This window comes from Amblyraja radiata, chromosome 6, assembly GCF_010909765.2.
Source record: "Amblyraja radiata isolate CabotCenter1 chromosome 6, sAmbRad1.1.pri, whole genome shotgun sequence".
NCBI classification, from domain to species: domain Eukaryota; kingdom Metazoa; phylum Chordata; class Chondrichthyes; order Rajiformes; family Rajidae; genus Amblyraja; species Amblyraja radiata.
Window position 1 is genome coordinate 88642534 of NC_045961.1, and position 20962 is coordinate 88663495.

A 20962-nucleotide genomic window follows, 5' to 3' on the forward strand; every position below is an offset into this window, starting at 1 on the left:
AACCCGACACCCGAGTTGCTTTTTGAAGCTGAGAATTGTAAATACGAGAATTTTTAAAAAAGAGAGAATTTTGAAATAAATAGTTCTTGGGCACGTTAGGTATGGCAATGACATCGTTGGCGGCGGCGGAGTCTCACGCCTGTGTTTCTGTGCAGTCAGGAGGGACATGACATATTGTGAAGCCTGTAGTCGCCCTTGGAGTGCAGGAGGAGGAGGCGGCAGCTCTGGAAATGAGAGAGAGAGAGCAACCAACCTCCTTTAACCGGTGAGCTGGTGAACTGTGGCCTTCACAAAGGTACACTTTGTATTGGAAAATTGGAGACCTGTGGTGAAGAAGGGTCAAGCACAAAACGTCACCCAGTCCTTCTCTCCAGGAATGAGGTACTCCAACTGAGGTACTCCAACTTTTTGTGTCTATCTTCGTAATATAGTGGGCCTCTGTTCTGTAATCTGTCTGGTGATGAGCCTTGACCTATGCAATAGCCTTAGAGTTGCTATTTTGTAAAGATCGGCAAGCCACTACTCAGTGCCATTGATCTATTAATGCTGCGCAAATAGTCTATGGAATATAATGGAGACAGTTATAAATAACCATTTGGCAAAACAATTACAGCTTGATGATAGTTCAGTTGCCGAAACATATTTCCTCCCATAGATGCTTCCGAATGTATTTATTTCTCCACTAAATTACCAAAATTTATAAATTGGGATATAATCCAGTTAGAACTTAAGCAGGGAAAATATGAAAATGCCTTGCACAAATAGTTAATCAGGATGACACGTGCAAATGTTCAATAAAATGTTGAATGATTGGAGAATAAATTATAAATAATTTTCATGATATTTCCATTAATAAGTGTAGTCATCTATTCTTCAGATTTGAACTTAGAGATTGTAGTGCTTTATTCAGTGTACTTCCAATACATTCTATGATGCAGAATGGAATCATGTACCTGGTAAAAATGCGAGCACACACGTATTTGGGAACACATCTTCGGAATTAGCTGCTGGAATTCATGAATTCTCTTATTTTCCGCATCTTCATCAGCTGTTGTTGTTCCCCATGTGCCCTAAATGGAAGAATAAAAATAAAATTAATGGAGACACAAATAATTCAAAATACTTTTCAAGATATTGATATGCTATAAAATGTTTCAGGGAATAAATCTTTTTATTTATATTCTATCAAGAGTACAAATGTATTGCATTGAGAAAAAAAAAGCTACTTTCCCTCTGTGTGTCACCTGGTGGTTCTTCGAAACAGCAGGTCAATTATTTCTCAGCGCAACCTTTCCCACACTTAATCGCCCACTACTCCACCACTCCCAATCTTCAACTTAATTTCCAATCCAAACCCTCTGTGAATTTTCTCCCCCAATCAATACCATGTTAACACTGAAATGAAAATAGAAAATGCTGTAAATACTCAACAGGTCAGGCTGGAACAGTGAGAGGACAAATAGCTAACGTTTCAAGTCGAAGGGCCTCCAACCAGAAATATTAGCCCCGTTTCCTCAGAAGAAAAGAGTTTTGTTTAATGTCTCAGCTGACAGCATCTCTCCAAACTAGAACATTGCAGCCTCTTCCTTGTAAATACAGAAAATGCTGGAAATACGCATCTGGTAGAATCAGGGGAGGGAAAAACAGAACTGCAGAAGCTGGTTAATATACAAAAGGCACGGTGAACAGCAGTGACACAGCGGCGTAGAGTAGCTGCCTTACAGCATCAGAAACCCGGTTTCGATGCTGACTACGGAGTTTGTACGTTTTCATCATGATCTGCGTGCATTTTCTCCTTTTTCCTCCCGCACTCCAGGTTTATAGGTTAATTGGCTTGCTATAATTGTAAAATGTCCCTAGCGTGTGTAGGATAGTGTTAGCGTGCGGGGATCACTGGTCGGCGTAGATTTGGTGGGCCGAAGTGGAGGGGTGAAATAGGTAGGAGTCTGGGGAGAGGGGCAGTTTATGATTGTGAGAGCTTATATAAAATTGGAGAATTCAATGTTCATACCATTGTTCCAATGTTCAACACATTTTACCATATCTGCAGTGGCAGAACAAGCAGTATAATCCTCCAAATATTGTCTTCTGACACACTAAGGGTATGGCAGCTTGCACCAGAAAGTGTTTTTGCAAGAGTTAATTTATTAAAATAATTGAATTTGTAATGAATAGAGCCAAAGAGCTATGCATTCAATGAAAAGCTCATTTCATTTCTACAATTACAACATCCATTTTGCACACATCAATATACTATAGGTCTTAATGGAATGATATAATCAATGGCAATTTTGGAAGAGTTGGCAGAAAGGGCTGCTATTGATGAAGTCTTGGAAACAGATAAAAGCAATAACAATCCTCAATCTGCGACAAATCCCTTGCATCAGCTTTGTTCAATTGGAATCTTATTCTCATGCTCCGATTTAGGAAAGAAAAATGGAACTACAGGTGCACAACCTTTTATCCGAAAGCCTTGGGACCAGACACTTTTCGTAATTCAGAATTTGTCGGTCTTCGGAATGGAATTTTTTTAGCGTAGATTTTAATGGCTGGCTCAGTGGTAGAGTGCTCGGCTCATATCCGCAAGGTCGCGAGTTTGCGCCTTGATCCCGGCAATAAACTCGGTCGCGAGTTTGAGTCTTCAATGTAGTTTTTTCTTGCAGAATAAATGTTTGTATGAAATGCAGTGTAGGAGAGGTGTACTGACTGTGTGGGCAGAACTTTGGAAGTGATTGCCCACCAGTCTAAAAAGCCGCTGTGTCTCCCTGTCCCTGGGATAGCAGGGGGGCGATCAAACAGCACAATACCCCCCTCCCCCTCCAACTCCAGAGGAATCCGCTCCCCGATGGGCCGCTACGGCGACAAGTGGCAGTTTGCCCACAGCCCGAGCTGCGCCCCCTCATCCGACACCCCAAGAACAAGACGTACCTTGCACACCATCAGCTTCTGCCCCTACGTGTTCCTCTGGAGTTGGAGCGGGGCTGGGCTGGAGTTGCTGCTGGCTGTGGGTCTCTGGGATCTCCGTGCTTGCAGTGGGCCTGGGGGTCGGTGTCCCGTTGCTCCTGACGTCTCCGGCCACCCCCCTGGACTGGAGCTAAGACTGGGAACTGTACCGCCCTTGCCCCCTCCCTCTGCAACTGCAAACAACCCCACTCTCCTGCAAGGGCGGTACGGTTCCCGGAAGATGGCAGGTGGCCGGAGACGTCAGGACCAACAGGAACCCGCTCTCCGATGGGCCCCTACGACGCCCCGAGCTGCGCCCCGTCATCCGCAACCCAGGTTCCTCTGTAGTTGGAACGGGGCTGGGCTGGGCTGCTGTTGGGTGTGGGTCTCTGGGATCTCCATGCTTGCAGTGGGCCTGGGGGTCGGTGTCCCGATGAGGGGGCGCAGCTCGGGGAACGGCTTCTGGTGGTCCTGACGTCTCCGGCCAGTTTGCAGTTTTCCTCTGGAGTTGGAACGGGGCTGGGCTGCTGCTGGCTGTGGGTCTCTGGGATCTCCGTGCTTGCAGTGGGCCTGGGGGTCGGTGTCCCGTTGGCCCTGACGTCTCCGGTGACTGGCACGGTCCTGCTGCAATCGCCGACTTGAAGACAGTGCAAAGCCCCCGCGCCGGTGCAATGGGCGGGGAGCTGGAGAGGGGAGGGAAGGGGTCACACACATGGCCGGGAAGCAGAGGGGTGTAGGTGGGGTGAAACTGAAGCGAGCGACAATCTGCTGCTGCCTGCCCCGCTGAGTTAAAAAGTTCCCACGCAAGACTCACGAAACACTGTATCGTGAGTCTACCGTGGGAACTTTTTAACTCAGCGGGCAGGCAGCAGCATATTGTCAATTATTAACCCTCCCGCGCAATATACCCTCACCTTCTCTTTTATGAATGGGGATTTAGTTCCCCTTTCTTCGAGGACCGACCGGAGGTTCCGCTGTCACCTCTGCGGGCCGCCCTCGGTGAACGTTTTCAAGGACCTTTCTTCAAGGACCGAAAAAAATGGCCGCTATTCGGAGGTTTTCGTTATTTGGATCTTCGGATAAAAGGTTGTGCACCTGTATATCCCAAAGTAAACTATTGGTACTTAAGACTCATTGCTGAACTTGACCAACTTGAACTTGGTAGGAGATGTGAGGAGAAAATACAGCATTTAAAATGGAGGCTACATGTGCATCAGGTGGCGCCACCGGAGTGGCTGCCTCGGCAGCAGCTCGTCATTCCTTTTGGCTTTTAGTTATTTTTTAGTGCGTCTAAATGTATGTTTTAATATTTTTCAGCATGTCTTTTTTGTGGGAGGTGGTGGTGGGGGAATGGGGTGTTGTTGGAACCTGTTGTTCTAATAACTTAACTCATGAACAGTAAGCTCCAAAGACTTTTATTAGCAAAACAGTATAGGTAACTTCATCTTAACACACGAGTCAAGACTGGAGAAGGGGAAAATGGCTTTCTATTAAACCTGTGGGCGGAGCTACAGTATGACTCATAACATGAGTGACACTGAACTAATTCCTCCCTCTTAAAGAATTAAATGTCAGTACAAAACCATTGACTAAATAAGGCATGCATAGCAATTGATAATAAGCTGGAGGAAAGTCAAACATAGCCCGGGTACTTCACGGTGGGCTTGCAAACACGACCAGCACGTCTGCGATATAAACCAAAGATCCTATATGGGAGCAAGATGGGTTACTCTCACGCAAACGTGTAGTACGCTCATGGGCGGATTCATGGGCGATTTTATGACCCATTTTAGCAACCTGCCGCCGCCATCTTGTTCCGCCATTTTGCTCCGCCCTCTTGCTTCCGGCCAAAGATTGGATCCGCAGCGGGAGAGGGAGTGTGGGGCCCGGGGCAGCGGGAGAGGGAGTGCGGGGCCCGGGGCAGCGGGGAGAGGGAGTGTGGGGTCCGGGGCAGCGGGAGAGGGAGTGTGGGGTCCAGGGCAGCGGGAGAGGGAGTGTGGGGTCCGGGGCAGCAGGAGAGGGAGTGTGGGGCCCGGGGCAGCGGGAGAGGGAGTGTGGGGCCCGGGGCAGCGGGAGAGGGAGTGTGGGGCCCGGGGCAGCGGGAGAGGGAGTGTGGGGCCCGGGGCCTAGTGTGTGTGAAGTTGCGGGGAGGTTTACAATGTTTCTTATTTACACTGTTTCTTATTTAATGTCCCTTGTCTAGTCTGAAATAAAGGTCATTATTGGATCAGAAGAAATATAATTATGTGTGTTATATGATTATATACATTTATATAATTTTCATGTATGTGTGTTTATAAACATTTTATTCTTTAACAAGAATGAACAGAATTATGAACTAACAGAATTATGAATCTAACCCTATATCACGCACAAAAACTTCCCCCGCAATGTCAATCACCCTGCGAGTCGGGTCGGTTCCGGTTACTACAAAATCAACTCAAACACTGCTTGTGAACCATTTAAAAATAAATGATTTAAAAAACATTAAAAAAGACAATTACCAGAATCAAATTTTATTGTTGACAAGAAGTATGAACTGACAGATTTATGAATCTAACCCACACAAACTGTTGCCCCGCAACATTGATTACACTGCGAGTCGGGTCGGGTCAGGTAGGCTCAGGTTACTAAAATGGGCGTGGAAAAATGCCCATGATCCCCTCCATAGCGTACTACACGTCAGTCCATTGCATTTTGCAGGAGTGGCCTATCTTGCTCCGCTATAGGATCTTTGATATAAACCTTCTCCGTTCTTCGCCGCCAGGGACAGAGTTGATGGCATAAGTGGTGGCAGAGATTGAAACAGCATTCCCGGTGATGAAACAGGGGACTTTGGCACAGGCAGAGGCGGCGTCGCCATCGGCAGAGCAGCCGTTTCAGAAGTGGGTTGTTGTGCTGGTACATGCGGACCGGTGCCGCTGGACGTGGACGGAAGTACACTTGTATGGTCTGGATAATACAGAGGTGGAGCCTGCTCATTCACAGGCAGGATATGTTGTCTGTTACGTCTGTAGGTGCCGCCATCAACACTGACCAAATATGAGTGTGGCTCAGAGGCAGTTCCAGAAATTACCCCGATACGGTCATGTCCTTTGTCAGTTTGCAAACGAACCACCTGCCCATTGGTTAATGGTGGCAGCGGCCTGCTGGTTTTGTCATACCACTGTTTTTGAATGTCACGCTTTTGTTGCAGTCTGGACTGGACTTCCGAAGGTGGGACCACCTGCGGGATCAATGCCTGATCTTCCACAGGCACCGTGGCTCGGGTCTGTCTTGACAATAAACGTTGAGCAGGTGAACCCAAGATGGGGTCGCGAGAGATGTTGCGTAGGTTGAGCAGGTCAGAATTAGCTCTGTGGGATCGTTCCATGAGCTTGGCACTCTTGACAGCCTGTTCAGCCAGCCCATTCGACTGTGGATATTCAGGGCTGCTGGTGATGTGGCGAAAACCCCAGCGTGCAGCAAACTCTTTGAAGTGTTGGCTGGTAAATTGTCTGCCGTTATCAGATAGCAGTATGCAAGGAGTTCCGTGGTCTGCAAAACGGTGAGCGAGTTCTAAAACTACCCCGTGAGAAGTGGGGCTGCTAAGAAAATCGATGTCAAACCAGCCGGAATACGAATCAACAAGTACCAGGTACTGCTTGCCATGTCACTCAAATAAGTCAGTTGCCACTGTAGACCACGGGAGGGCAGGAGCCGGGTGTGAGAGAAGTGGTTGCTTTTGTTGATGAGGTGCCAAGCTGCTACACACTGCACAGGATGCCACATTCTCAAGGATGTATTCAGCCATACCAGGCCAGTAAAATATGTTTTTTGCTCGTAGGACAGTGGCTTCAGCGCCTGGGTGCCCTGCATGAACAGCGTTAAAATACTTGCTGTGCAGCGAAGCAGGAATGTGGCCTTTTACGATAATGCCATCCTGCAGTACTAGCTCATCGCGGATGGCAAAGAGCCGAAATGGCAGCGGTACATTGTAGTGCTTGTCCGGCCAGCCGCGCTGAATGACGGAGGCAAGCGACCGTAAGGTACTGTCAGCAGCAGTGTGGGCAACCAGGTCCTCCACACAAGACGAGGGAATAAAAGACACAGTCATTATGATAAAGTTGTCATCTGGTGAGGGCGGATCCTCGCATGTTTTTCGGGGTGCATGCGAGAGAGTGCCAGCCAGGTGCATATCCTTACCACGTTTGTAGGTAAGAACAATGTCATATTTTTGAAGTTGCACTCCGCTGCAAGCGTCCTGGAGAGGCATGAATCGGTTTGCTAAAGTCGCTAACCAGAGGTTGGTGGCCAGTTTCAATCGTGATTGTATATCCGAAGATAAATTGCTTGCAGGCGAACACGACCGCTAGCAGCTCCTTTTCAATTTGGGCGTAGCGTTGTTCTGTGTCAGTCATGGTGCACGAGGCTTAGGCGACAGACTTGTTGCCGCTACCGTCATTTTGAAGACATGCAGCGCCAAGTCCGTGTTGTGAAGCGTCACGTCAGTGTGACCAGTCGTTTAGGATCAAAATAAGCGAGAGTAGGAGCACAAGACATCTGCTGCTTAAGAGTGTCGAACGCCCTCTGCTGTTGTTCATGCCAGGTCCAAACAGTGTCTTTGTGGGTAAGCTGGCGCTTACCTTTTTGTCGCCACAACCATGATCGAGACCCAGAGGGGTCTGCGATGGGGGAAAATACACCCAGAGACACCGTTCTGTTGAGTTCACTTTGTACATGGTCCCGCATAACATGGGGAATCCTGTCTACTGGACGGGCAACTGGAAGTAACTCAGGGTTAATCGTAATTGTGTATTTAACAGGCAACCTGCCCAGCTTGTCGTCAAATATAGGTTTGTATTGTGTCAGGATTTGTTGAGTAAAGTCACAGGTTGTAGTCAGATGACAAACAGAAGGGCTGAAAGAGACCAGTCCCAGGTCGTGATAGGACTTAACACCAAGCAGGGATGGCTCATTCTCACGAACAACATAGAAATTCAGGTTGTGGACACGTGTGTTAAAACAGCAGCATAACTCAACTTGACCGATAGGGTGCACTAGACCTCCTGCAAATGGGAGAAGGGAGGCAGCCGTAGGAGTGATAGTCTCTGTTTTTTGTATCTTTTTCAGTTCAGATAAATACATAACGTTGCACCTGCCGCCGGTATCAACTTTCAGGAAAAAATTATTGCAATTAACGAGCGAAGCGACCCTGGGATCTTGATGTTATGTGGTAGATCAGATAGGGAGTGAACATCCAAATCAAAATCTAGCAGCTTGCAAATCCGTGGGAACTGGTTGAGAGTGTTCCAAGAGCAGGTTCTCATGGTCGAGTGAATTGACAGAATGTTTTGTTTGAACAAGACAAACACAGTGACAACATGTGTGACACTGATCTACATAGAGGGAAACCGTTTTTCTTACCTGGACGGGGATGCATCTTTTCTACCTGTCACCCACCCCCACCCCCCCCCCCAGGCCTACCAACCGGAGACTGGCCCAGAGCCACAGCAACACTGAATTACCATCGCGCAGCCTGGGATCCTGTCGAGGATCGCCAGTGCTGACTTTAACATCTGTGTTCTGTGGAGCTTCTAGCCGCGGGCGCAGCATTGACTTTAACATCGCGGAGGCCTGGGATCTTTTGCTGAGGATCGCCAGTGGTGGAGCTCCGCCCAGCTCTGCCTGTGGACTTTGGAAGCCACGATCTCCGGTAAGAAGCCGCCGATTCGGAAACTCCAAGCCGCAGAGTGTGTTCCGATGCCGGAGTTTCTCGGCGAGAGGACCTGTACATCGGGCCATCTGTAGCAGCGACTGCAGAGGGTTTTAGACCCCGACCATGGGTGAAAAAAAGAGGAAGATGTCTGAACCTTATTGCCTTCCATCACAGTGAGAAACGCTGATTCCAGTGGTTAACCTGTGGTGGATGTTTATGTTAAATTCAATTGTGCATTGTGTTCTTTTTATTCGTATGGCTGCATGGTAACTCAAATTTCACTGTACCAATTGGCGCATGTGACAATAAATGTGAACTTGAACAATTGTTAATTCTAACCCTGGTCCACTGAAGCAGGACGTCATGGGTTATTACACTCCAGAGAGTTAAGTACAAAATCTAAGATGGAACTTTTCAGCATAAAGGAAATGCTGCACTGTCAGAAGAGCATAATTGAGTGTACATCATGCTGCCAGAACGACAGTACTGTGGAGTTACAGTCCAGAAGCAAGAATCACCCACCTCGACGTTAAGATTTATCATCAGCAGCTGATACAGCAATGACTTTCTTTTTATCATAAATTCAGAAAATGGAATCCATACTGATAGTTGCATTGTATACAGTTCTAATCCAAACATTTTACATAATGGAGTATGTGCCTGCATGCAGCAACGATCTTGACAAAATTCAGCTTGTCTAAAACGAGGTCTGTCAATAGCCATCCCAAAGGGAGACTCCAATCATCTTCTCATTATTATCAAAAGCAGTGCCATCATCCCCCATTAACAATAAAACATCAGCTACATAATACTGGAGCCATAACTGCAGAGAATGGGCATTCTATTGTGAGCAACTTGACTTCTAAATATCTCGTCTAGGGAAGTAATGGTGGGAGATTTTAATTGACCAAATACAGTAAAACTCCTATAACCTGCTATCAGACCATTCGGAGATCCCTGTGCAGCAAACTCCAGGTAATGTTTGCTACACACCCTTCCGACTTGCTCGAACCCCAGTTCCCATGCTCGGTTTCTACTCGTCAATTTCCATCCTGAGGGTTCATCCAGAATGAACATAAAATGCCATCTTTGCCAATTATGTGAAAATTCGGGAAACAAATTGGAAAAAAATGTTGGGATACACTGATGTGAAAAAAGGCATATATAAATGGTGATAAAAATTAAAAACCAGCAAATGCTGGTTTATACCAAAGCTAGACACAAAATGCTGGAGTAACTCAGCGGGTCAGGCAGCATCTCTGGAGAAAATGGATAATAGGTATGTTACAAAACTTACCTTCAGCAGCGCTGCAGATGTCGCTGCCCGTGTGCGCGACTTTGCCGCCTTTGAGAGGGGGGCGGTTTAAAATGCCTTGTTTCTCTAGCCTAATCAAATCGATTTCTGTCAGGCTGTTTAGCTGCTAAAGAATAATCGCTTCGACTGCCGTTTTATTAAGTTTCTTTTAAACTGCACTGAATATTTTACGAACAGGAGTAAATTAAAAATAATCTTCTAAAGCCGTCAACGCCGACAACGGGGACGGATTTCATGTACGGGACAGGTAAAGGAACGCCGTTTATTTTATATATAAACTTGCTTCTAAGGATGCCTTTAATCAAAATTTCACGTTGCAAAAATGTAATTATGTAAATATACGAACCGGCAGTATTTTTCCTGCCGATATGAGGTTTAAATTCACCGCAATCGCAACGTTCCAAACCAGCGCGTTCCACAAAAACCCACTCGCAAGATGATTTAAATGCCCATTAATTTACGGGAATTAAACACTAAATTCCTTCCATTTGGCTTATAAATTCATGACCATGATATTTAAAAATCATGTTATATTGTGAATTATGGTGTGAATGTTATTTGAACACTTAGGCTATTTAAAAATGTTAACTTTTTCTTAAGAAATGGATAGATGTGTCGATCTAGTAATTGAATTTTGTAATTAGCTACAATTGGGTAACTAACTAATTATATGCTTTAATTTCAGGTCATCCAAGTAAGATTGTTTCATATTTGTTTCAGAATGCTTCAATCTATAATAACTGAAAATTTCATTCAATTTCTCTTAAATTTTAAGAAAGTTATGGGCTTTTGACTGTCCTTGATCACAGCTTTTGTGTTAAGTCAATGGAAAAGCAATAGGGACCAAGATGCTAATTTCAGAGTATGAAAATGGCCATAACGTTTTTAATACTGAAGATATGAAAGCGAATTAGGTGTCAAATTAAAGTTCTTTTTATGCTTTATCTGATGGGATAAATTGCAGACTTTATTTTTAAAAATTCCAAAATTTTGTAACATTGCTATGGACAGGTTCTTTAGACGTGTCTGAAGAAGGGTCTTGTCCCAAAAACGTCACATCCAATTTCTCCAGAGATGCGGCCTGTCCCAGAGTTACTCCAGCATTTTGTGTTTATCTTTCTTACATAAATGGTGCTGGTTATAGATCCAGTCTAGATGTTTGTCATTGTTAACGATTTACTTCCTGTTGTTTGTAAATTCTGACATGATGCAATGTCTTCAGCAACATATCTTTCATACCTCTGCCTGTCTTTCCTTCTTTAGCTCTGCGTATTTCAGCCGATGATGCAACTCCTCAAGGGCCGAGTGATACATGGACTCTTGTGCACTCTGGAACTCCAGGATTCGATCAAACAATGCACGAAGCTGAGTTAAGAGCTCCTTAAATAGAAACGAACAATCAGAAGAAACTTGCATTTATTTCCATTGACAGGTAGGTAATTTTGTTGCTAGCCACAAACACTTGGGAGATTAAAACCTGGAAATGTCCACTTAGGGTCTTTCACAAGCAACCTTTACAGAGAGGCTGGTGCACGTATGGGATGAGATGCCAGAGGAAGCGGTTGAGGCAGTTTCAATTACAACATTTAAAAGACGCTTGGACAGGGGTACATGGCAGGAATGGTGTAGGGAGATATGGGTCAAATGCAGACAAATTAGAGTAGCTAGATGGGCATTGTGGGCTGCATGAACGGGTTGGGAGGTAGGACCTGTTTCCGTGTTGCATGACTCTATGACACCATATGTCAATAGTGTGAAGAAGTATTTTCCATTAGCCCAGTTAATGAGGCCCAGGCCATCACACAAACCAACCTATCGATTCCATTTATACCTCACGCTGCCTCGGCAAGACCAGCAGCATAATCAAAGACAAGTTGTACCCTGGCTTCTCCCTCTTCTCCCCTCTCCCATCAGGCAAAAGGTTTAGAAGTGTGACGCACACCATCAGATTCAGGGACAGTTTCTTTCCGGCTGTTATCAGGCAACTAAATCATCCAACCACAACCAGAGAGCAGTGCTGAACTACTATCTACCTCTTTGATGTTCCTCGGACTATCCTTGACCGGACTTTGCTGGCGTTACCTTGCACTAAAAGTTATTCCCTTATCATGTGTCTATACACTGTAAATGGATTAATTATAATCATGTATTGCTTTTCTGCTGCCTGGTTAGCACGCAACAAAATGCTTTTCACTGTACCTCGATACGTGTGACAATAAATTAAACTGAACTGACTATTTTCTCTCCCCAGCACTGCACATACTGCACTCGCCATCTACAGAATGTTCCACGGCACCTCACCAAGACTTTTTCAGCAGCACATTCCAATCTCGGCAACAACGGTAAACCCTACGATAAACTTTATTATGAACCCACTGACTCCCAGTTATCAGGACCTCCCACCCTGCCTTTTGCAGACTCCACCTCCCTAGTCTCAATTTCTCTGTCTTTGCTGCATCTGCACCCAAAATGAGGCTTTCCATTCTTAGGATATCCAAGATGATCTCTTTCTTTAGTTAAAATGGTGCCCTCCCCGCCCCTTCCTGCTGTCATAGATGAATAACTCATCCACGTCTCCTCTGTGCCCCGTAGTTCTTCTTTTGCTCCGCATCCGCATCTGTAGTTTCTTGTAACTAACAAACTCTATATGTAGTAGACAAAGGCCACAAGAACACCTTCTCTTGTAATATTTCCTAAAAGTTACATTCTATTCGGACAATAAGATGTTGTCTTTCCATCATTGCAATGGGCCTAAATCTTGGAACTAGTTTCCCAACATTACCGAATGAAGTTCCTCATCAGAACATATGCAGTGGTTCATGGCAATATCTCCTTACAGCTTCTCAAGGGTAATAAGAGGTGAGCAATCAGTTAGTTTTGCCAGTGAACTGTGCATCCTATAAATACATTTGAAAAATAAAGATAGGATTAGACCCTTCCCAAAATTGACATGGTTTCCTCTTTGCAAATCCGAAGCAGTAAAAAAAAGTTAGAATCAAAGCATATTAAGCAGACATCACTTACTTCAGATTTGCTGTCCAACAGACATTGGGATACTATCGTGTCAAGGAAAGCTTCATGAGCAGCAGTGATGTGATCAAGATCCTGTGCTTGCTGCATCTTATTCCACAGCTCATCCCAGGAACATTCTAACACCTGCAGGATACATTTAACCTTAGGTGCAATAAAATACTACGCAACTCCCTGGTCAACTTATCCCATACCACCCAAACCACTCCCTCCCCAGGTACTTTCCCCTGCAACTGCAGAAGATGCAACACATGTCCTAGACCTCCCCCCTTGACTCAGTTCAAGGACCCTGCCAGGTGAGGCAGAAGTCCACTTGCACCTCCTCCATCCTCACCTACTGTATCCGCTGTTCCAGGTGTGGATTCCTGTATATCGGCGAGATCAAATGCAGCATTGACGACCGTTTTGCTGAACACCTCCGCTCAGTTGGTCTAACCCTACCAGATATCTTGGTTGCTCAACACTTTAACTCCCCCTCCCATTCCCACACTGACCTTTCTGTCCTGGGTCTCTTCCAATGTCAGAGTCAGCTCAAATTGGAGGAACAGCACATATTTCACTTGGGTAGCTTACACCCCAGCAGTATAAACATTGACTTCTCTAACTTCAAGTCACCCCATGCTTTCTCTCTCTCTCTCTCTCTCCATCCCATCCCCTTTCCCAGTTCTCCGACCAGTCTTATTGTCTCCGACTGCATTTTATCTCTGTACTGCACACTCCAAGGACATCAGTCTGAAGAATGGTCTCGACCCGAAACATCTCCCATTCCGTCTCTCCAGAGATGCCGCCTCAGATGCTGAGTTACTGCAGAATTTTGTGTCTATCTTCTATTCATAACAAAATACTTAATTGATTTAGCTCATTCAATGCAGTTGTTCATGCATATGAATATATAACAAAATGTCTGAGCCACAAAAGATATAAAACTGGATAATCAGAAGTAGATTTTACAGACAATCTTCAAAGAGAGAGGACTGGTAAAGATTAGTTTAGGGAAGCCACACATCAATCTTCTTGGTTATCTCTTCAGAAAACTCATCAAATTGGGAAGACACAATTTCTCATTCATGAAGTCATGTTGACTGTACCATGTCAGTCCTTGCCTTTCCAAATGCACACCTCTAAGAATCCCCTCCAATAACTTTCCCAGCTTACTGGTTTAACATTCTCAGTCTCATTCTTATAGTCTTTTATAAACAGTGGCACAATATTAGCCACCCTCCAGTCTTTTGAATACTTAATTCTCGATGTTATGTGTATCTCTGCCAGGGATCCTGTAATTTAATGGCAAATTAAGATGAGAAATATTCATTTAACTCCACTTTTCTCCCACATCCTAATGATGTGCAAGTTGATAGGTTAAATTACTTCTATTATAGGTGGGCTGTAGAAGAATAAGCAGGGAAGTTTTGAGCATGCAAGAGAGAATAAAGGGCCTGTCCCACCTGGGCTTCATTTGCGCATCATCATTTATGCGTCACGACACACGACGCATGTGTCGTGACGCTCACGTGATGCACGCATGGCGTGTGGTGAGGCGTGGAGGCGTGAGCAATGCTGCGCGGGGCGCCCCAGGATTTTGGGATCCACAAAAGCCTTTAAGTTATGGGGAAAAGGGTCATTACTTTGGGTGGATGTTGCTGAGATTTTAAAAGCAGTTATAATAGCCTGTTACGCAAGGGTTCTGAAGAAGAGACTCGACCCGAAACGTCACCTATTCCTTCGCTTCATATATGCTGCCTCACCCGCTGAGTTTCTCCAGCATTTTTGTCCACCTATAAGTTATGGGGAAATAAGTTGGAGAATAGGTTTGATCTAATTGCTCTGAGAGCCAGCTTGGACTGTTTGTCAGTGACCCTCATTTCTGTTGGAATTATTGAGGGAAAGTAAATGTATCCTCTTAGCATCAAGTTTGCCATGAACAATCTCCAATCTAAGGTTCCAGCAATTCAACTTCATTCTTCATTACTGTCTGCAAGAACTGGATGGTTATGACTCAAATTTACTAATTAATACACACTTATTTTGTTAACGGTCAAAAGCCCATGTCTTAACATACACCTTTGACTTAAATTTAAACCAACAATTTGACCTGTAAAATTGCTAGATGCAATTAGCAAGAATTATAGAGAATCTATATTACTAAATCTCTGATCTTGGCCGCTTTTGGCCCACTGTGCTGCGATTTCCGACAGAACGCCGCCACCTACGGCTGTCATTTTTGGCCACCTCGCTCAGAGCCCCCCTCCGCCTTACGGGTGCGGAGGATTTTTCCCATTGATGACAAATCGGAGAGATATTAATGGTTTTTTTTAATTCACCATTCTCTCTGCTGCCCCTCTACACAACTGTGAGTACCTTTAATGTGGTTTGAAAATTAAAATATGGTTTGTTTGAAGTAATAAGGCACAGCCTGCAAATGGTTGTTTGGGTGCTTTGGCTTGAAGTTGAAAGGCACTACTTACAGCAAATGGTGGCTTGGGAGCTTTGGCTTGAAGTTGAAAGGCACTACTTACTGCAAATGGTGGCTTGGGTGTTTTGGCTTGAAGTGGAACGGCACTTCTTACTGCAAATGGTGGCTTGGGAGCTTTGGCTTGAAGTTGAAAGGCACTACTTACTGCAAATGGTGGCTTGGGAGCTTTGGCTTGAAGTTGAAAGGCACTACTTACTGCAAATGGTGGCATGAAGTTGAAAGGCACTACTTACTGCAAATGGTGGCAGGTGATTTGCTTGAAGTTGAAAGGCACTAATTACTGCACATGGTGGCTTGGGTGCTTTGGCTTGAAGTTGAAAGGCACTACTTACTGCAAATGATGGCTTGGGTGATTTGGCTTGAAGTTTTAAAAAAATCACCATTCTCTCTGCTGCACCTGCTGGAGGGAGGGGGAGGGACTATAAAACCAGGAAGTGGTGTGCCTCACAGTCTCTGCAAGGTGAATGAAGCCAAGGGTCACGTCTCTATGAGCTCTGAATAACGCTGAACAAATGTCTACACAACTGTGAGTATCCTTAATGTGGTTTGAACATGAACATATGGGTTGTTTGAAGTAAAAAGGCACAGCCTGCAAATGGTTGTTTGGGTGCTTTGGTTTGAAGTTGAAAGGCACTTCTTACTGCAAATGGTGGTTTGGGTGTTTTGGCTTGAAGTTGAAAGGCACTACATACTGCAAATGGTGGCTTGGGAGCTTTGGCTTGAAGTTGAAAGGCACTACTTACTGCAAATGGTGGCAGGTGATTTGCTTGAAGTTGAAAAGCGCTAATTACTGCACATGGTGGCTTGGGTGCTTTGGCTTGAAGTTGAAAGGCACTACTTACTGCAAATGGTGGCATGAAGTTGAAAGGCACTACTTACTGCAAATGGTGGCTTGGGTGCTTTGCTTGAAGTTGAAAGGCACTACTTACTGCAATTGATGGCTTGGGTGCTTTGGCTTGAAGTTGAAAGGCACTATTTACTGCAAATGGTGGCTTGGGAGCTTTGGCTTGAAGTTTAGAAAAATCACCATTCTCTCTGCTGCACCTGCTGGAGGGGGAGGGACTATAAAACAGGAAGTGGTGTGCAAGGTGGATGAAGCCAAGGGTCACGTCTCTGAGCTCTGCAAGGTGGATGAAGCCAAGGGTCACGTCTCTATGAGCTCTGAATAACACTGAACAAATGTCTACACAACTGTGAGTACCCTTAATGTGGTTTGAAAATGAAAATATGGTTTGTTTGAAGTAAAAAGGCACAGCCTGCAAATGGTTGTTTGGGTGCTTTGGCTTGAAGTTGAAAGGCACTTCTTACTGCAAATGGTGGCTTGGGTGCTTTGCCTTGAAGTGGAATTGCACTACTTGCTGCAAATGATGGCTTGGGTGATTTGGCTGGAAGTTGAAAGGCACTTCTTACTGCAAATGGTGGCTTGGGAGCTTTTGTTTAAAGTTGAAAGGCACTACTTACTGCAAATGGTGGCTTGGGAGCTTTGGCTTGAAGTTTAAAAAAACCCACCATTCTCTCTGCTGCACCTGCTGGAAGGAGGGGGAGGGACTATAAAACCAGGAAGTGGTGTGCCTCACAGTCTCTGCAAGGTGGATGAAGCCAAGGGTCACGTTACTCTGAGCTCCGAATAACACTGAACAAATGTCTACACAACTGCGAGTAACCTTAATGTGGTTTGAAAATGAAAATATGGTTTGTTTGAAGTAAAAAGGCACTGCCTGCAAATGGTTGTTTGGGTGCTTTGGCTTGAAATTGAAAGGCACTACTTACTGCAAATGGTGGCTTGGGTGCTTTGGCTTGAAGTTGAAAGGCACTACTTACTGCAAATGGTGGCTTGGGTGCTTTGGCTTGAATGGCACTACTTACTGCAAATGGTGGCTTGGGTGCTTTGGCTTGAAGTTGAAAAGCACTACTTACTGCAAATGGTGGCGTGGGTGCATTGGCTTGAAGTTGAAAGGCACTACTTACTGCAAATGGTGGCATGAAGTTGAAAGGCACTACTTACTGCAAATGGCGGCTTGGTGATTTGGCTTGAAGTTAAAAGGCACTACTGCAAATGCACTTACTTCCTGTTTACACTGTATATTGATTTTAGATAAAATGCTACCACTTACGGCTGTGATTTATGGCCATCTTACTCAGTCCCCACTCCGCTGAGCAGGTGCAGAGAATTCTTCCCATCAATGAAAAATAAAAGTGTTATTAGTGTTTAAAAAATATTGAGAATCTCTCTCCTGTCAATCACGCCCTGAAAGCCACACCTTTTCCGGTGGGAGGGGGAGGGGTTATGAAACCCGGAAGTGTGGGTGTGGCTCAGTCTCTGCATGATGGGGGAGGGAGAGGTCATGACTCTGTCTGAGCTGTGAATCAACTGAACACACTGAATGTCTACTGAACTGTGAGTTTGGTGTTTTGTGTGGTTTTATGGTGGTTTCACCCTGCATGAAATGGTATGAAGCTGCATTTGAATTTGGTGGCCTTGGACCCTGCTTGAAATGGAATGAAACTGCACTTGAATTTGGCGGCCTTGCATCCTGCTTGAAGTGGTATGAAACTGCACTGAATTTGGTGGCCTTGCACCCTGCTGAAAGTGGTATGAAACTGCACTTGAATTTGGTGGCCTTGGATCCGGCTTGAAGTGGTATGAAACTGCACTTGAATTCGGTGGCCTTGCACCCTGCTTGAAGTGGTTGGAAACTGCACTTGAATTCGGTGGTCTTGCACCCTGCTTGAAATGGTAGGAACATGGATTTGAATTTGATGGCCTTGCACCCTGCTTGAAATGGAATTTCAAGGAATAGTCATGAGTCAACTGCCAGCCCACCAGCCGTGAGTGAGCTGCCAGCAGATCAGGCTTGAGGGACTGAGCTGCCACCTCAAGAACCCATACCAGCACTCCAGAAAGCCCCCCCCACTGGCCACCAATATTGGAATTGGTGGAGAGGTGGAATATTGCGTTGGGGGACCAGCCCTCCTGTGTGAACATGGGTCCCAACGGGTCCCACTTAGTCTAGTAGAAATAATATATTTTGAATATAAATTGACAAAATAACGAATCTACAAGTATTGCTGCTCACTGGACCTACCTCAAAAGTGATGTAGTACTGCATTTGATGTACAAAGTGCACCATTTCTGATGCCAGAATGTGACACTGGTGAAGCACTCCTGATAACTCTGAGGGAGATGCAAAAAGGAAGAAGCTTTAAAGCAGTGCAAGAACAAAGAACTTTAATTTGCTTTCAAGTAACATAAATCATACAGCATGGAATCTGGCCATTTCTCAATCACATCAATAAGAATAAACACGTAGAAAAGATGGACTGAACATTGCACCACATTAACGATGGTTAACAATTCAAGTAACATTAATTCATCAATTCGCTCAAATCATCCATGATATGCATGTCGATGCACATTTGAGCCTGGATGTTGCCAAGAAAGGAGATAGAGGCACAGAAGTTCTGTCTGTATTTATCCAGACAATGAGCAAGAATACAGAAGATATTGGTAAAGAACACCATGCCTTCGGTCAACCTGGGAATTTCAGTGCAGGCTACAGACAGGCTATTTTACTTCGGAGTCACGTGAGTGACTACGTGAAGACCCCGCCAGCACGCGTGCGCGACATTGCGTCTCACGCAGTGCAACAGCGACGGGCGGGGGTGGAGTGCTCCCGCGGGAAAAATTCAAATGGACTTACACAGGTAAGGAAAAATTGAAGTTGTATTTCTTCCCCTTGCTGTGCTTTATGTTACAGCACGTTGGACAAGGGGAAGAAAAAACAGACCTGGATCGCAGGCTGCCACGGGGAACCAGGAAGTTCCCGGCAGCCAACAGCAACGAGCTACCAGCGGCACTAGGACTGCAGGCTGCCACGGGGAACCAGGAAGTTCCCGGCAGCCGTCAGCCACGAGCTACCAGCGGCTCCAGGACCGCAGGCTGCCACGGGGAACCAGGTAGTTCCCGGCAGCCGGCAGCCACGGGCTACTGGCGGGTCCTGGACCGCAGGCTGCGGGGAACCAGCTAGGTCCCGGCAGCCAACAAACACGGACGTCCAGCGGCTCCAGGACCGAAGGCTGCGGGGAACAAGGTAGGTCCCGACAGCCGACACCACGGACGTCCCGCGGCTCCAGGACCGCAGGCTGGGGGGAACCAGGAAGGTTCCGGCAGCCAACAAGCCATGGGCAACCAGCGGTTCCAGGACCGCAGGCTGTGAGGAACTAGGAAGGTTCCGGCAGCCGACAGCCGGGTACGACCGGCGCAGGCTGAGCCCAGCAGCGCGAGCTGTATACCTGGAAACAACACAGCGGGCTGCAGGCAGGCAGGAGTCGGAACGGCCGATAGACTAAGGGAGTCCGGCCAGGAGGACGCACTGCCCAAGGGCAGTGAAAGTGACCGTTGGCGTGGTTACTAAGGTCCACTTACCGACTCCAAGCTGAACCAGCGCCATGCTCAAAGCAGCGCAGCAGGCTAGAGGCAAAGCCCAGGTAGATTCAGCCCAGCTGATCATACTCATCTGAGTCCGGCCGAAGGGGCGCGTTCCCCGAGTGCAGCAGAGGTCCGCCCGTGACTTGCTCCGGGAGATGGAGCAAGCTCACTATGGGAGTCTTCGCACTCCCACAACAGCACCTTATCGAGGGCTGTAAAACAATGCATCTCCCTCGATAGAGGAATGCGTTGTGGACCAGAGCTGGGCTGGTCCGGAAGAAGGGGACGTGGCTGAAGAAAACGGCAGGTGCAGGGGGTGCAGAATCCTAAGGAGCTACTGGGAGTGATCACCAAAATTACGGATCAACGAAAAGTACCATTACAGACCAGGCTGGCGGCCAGCATCGACTACCTGTACTTCCATCTTCTGCAGGAACAGGCAACAAAATTACGCAGAAGTATAGGCCTCCTGTGAACTTTACTTCATTAAAAATGCCTGCAGCAAACAATGCGATCTGGGGGTACAATGGGACTGGCACAAAAACCCAGGAGGTCAAACTACAGAAGATTTCAAAACTTCTGACAGCGGGCATATCATTGGTTGCTCGCCCAGACGATGGTACAGAGATGACAAGTGTCGACAGCACCCCTATGCATCCACCAGCAGGTATCAACATCAGGACGCTGGTGAAAGCTCGAGGGTCGCGCAGCACCACGAAGGTCCTTTTTAGGCCAAGGCCCAGAGCGAACCTCATGGAAAACGTGCCAACCCCGCACTCCGGCGCCTCTTCCGCAGAAGGGGCAGAAATTGAAGAAAGGGACATACCACCGGAAACCAGGTAAGTAGGTGGATCTGGTTCCTTCCAGAACACAACGTTGTACGACCTGTACTAACGGGGAATATTACACTTGTTTTTGGGAAACATGGAGGGATCATTGTCGATACCAAAAACTTCACTGGATGGGGCAACTATGGCAGGGTATAGCGTTGCCTAATGGTCTAACTTCAGCCCCAAGACTTTCACCTAGATATTAAAAGGGGCCTTGGCAATATTAGAAACAAAAACATATTGT

At 46.2% G+C, this 20962-nt stretch overlaps 1 protein-coding gene across 2 annotated transcripts in view; it reads right to left on the bottom strand.

Moving 5' to 3' along the window:
- The window catches only part of tubgcp3 (tubulin gamma complex associated protein 3), a 75580-nt gene that overhangs the window by 3874 nt on the left and 50744 nt on the right, over positions 1–20962 (bottom strand). For both annotated transcript variants that reach the window (XM_033023156.1, XM_033023157.1), the window contains 4 exons: positions 18546–18634; positions 12981–13112; positions 11196–11336; positions 954–1070 (listed from right to left, as the gene is read on the bottom strand). In XM_033023156.1, the coding sequence (XP_032879047.1) occupies positions 954–1070; positions 11196–11336; positions 12981–13112; positions 18546–18634 (479 nt within the window). The remainder of the gene's footprint in view (positions 1–953; positions 1071–11195; positions 11337–12980; positions 13113–18545; positions 18635–20962) is intronic.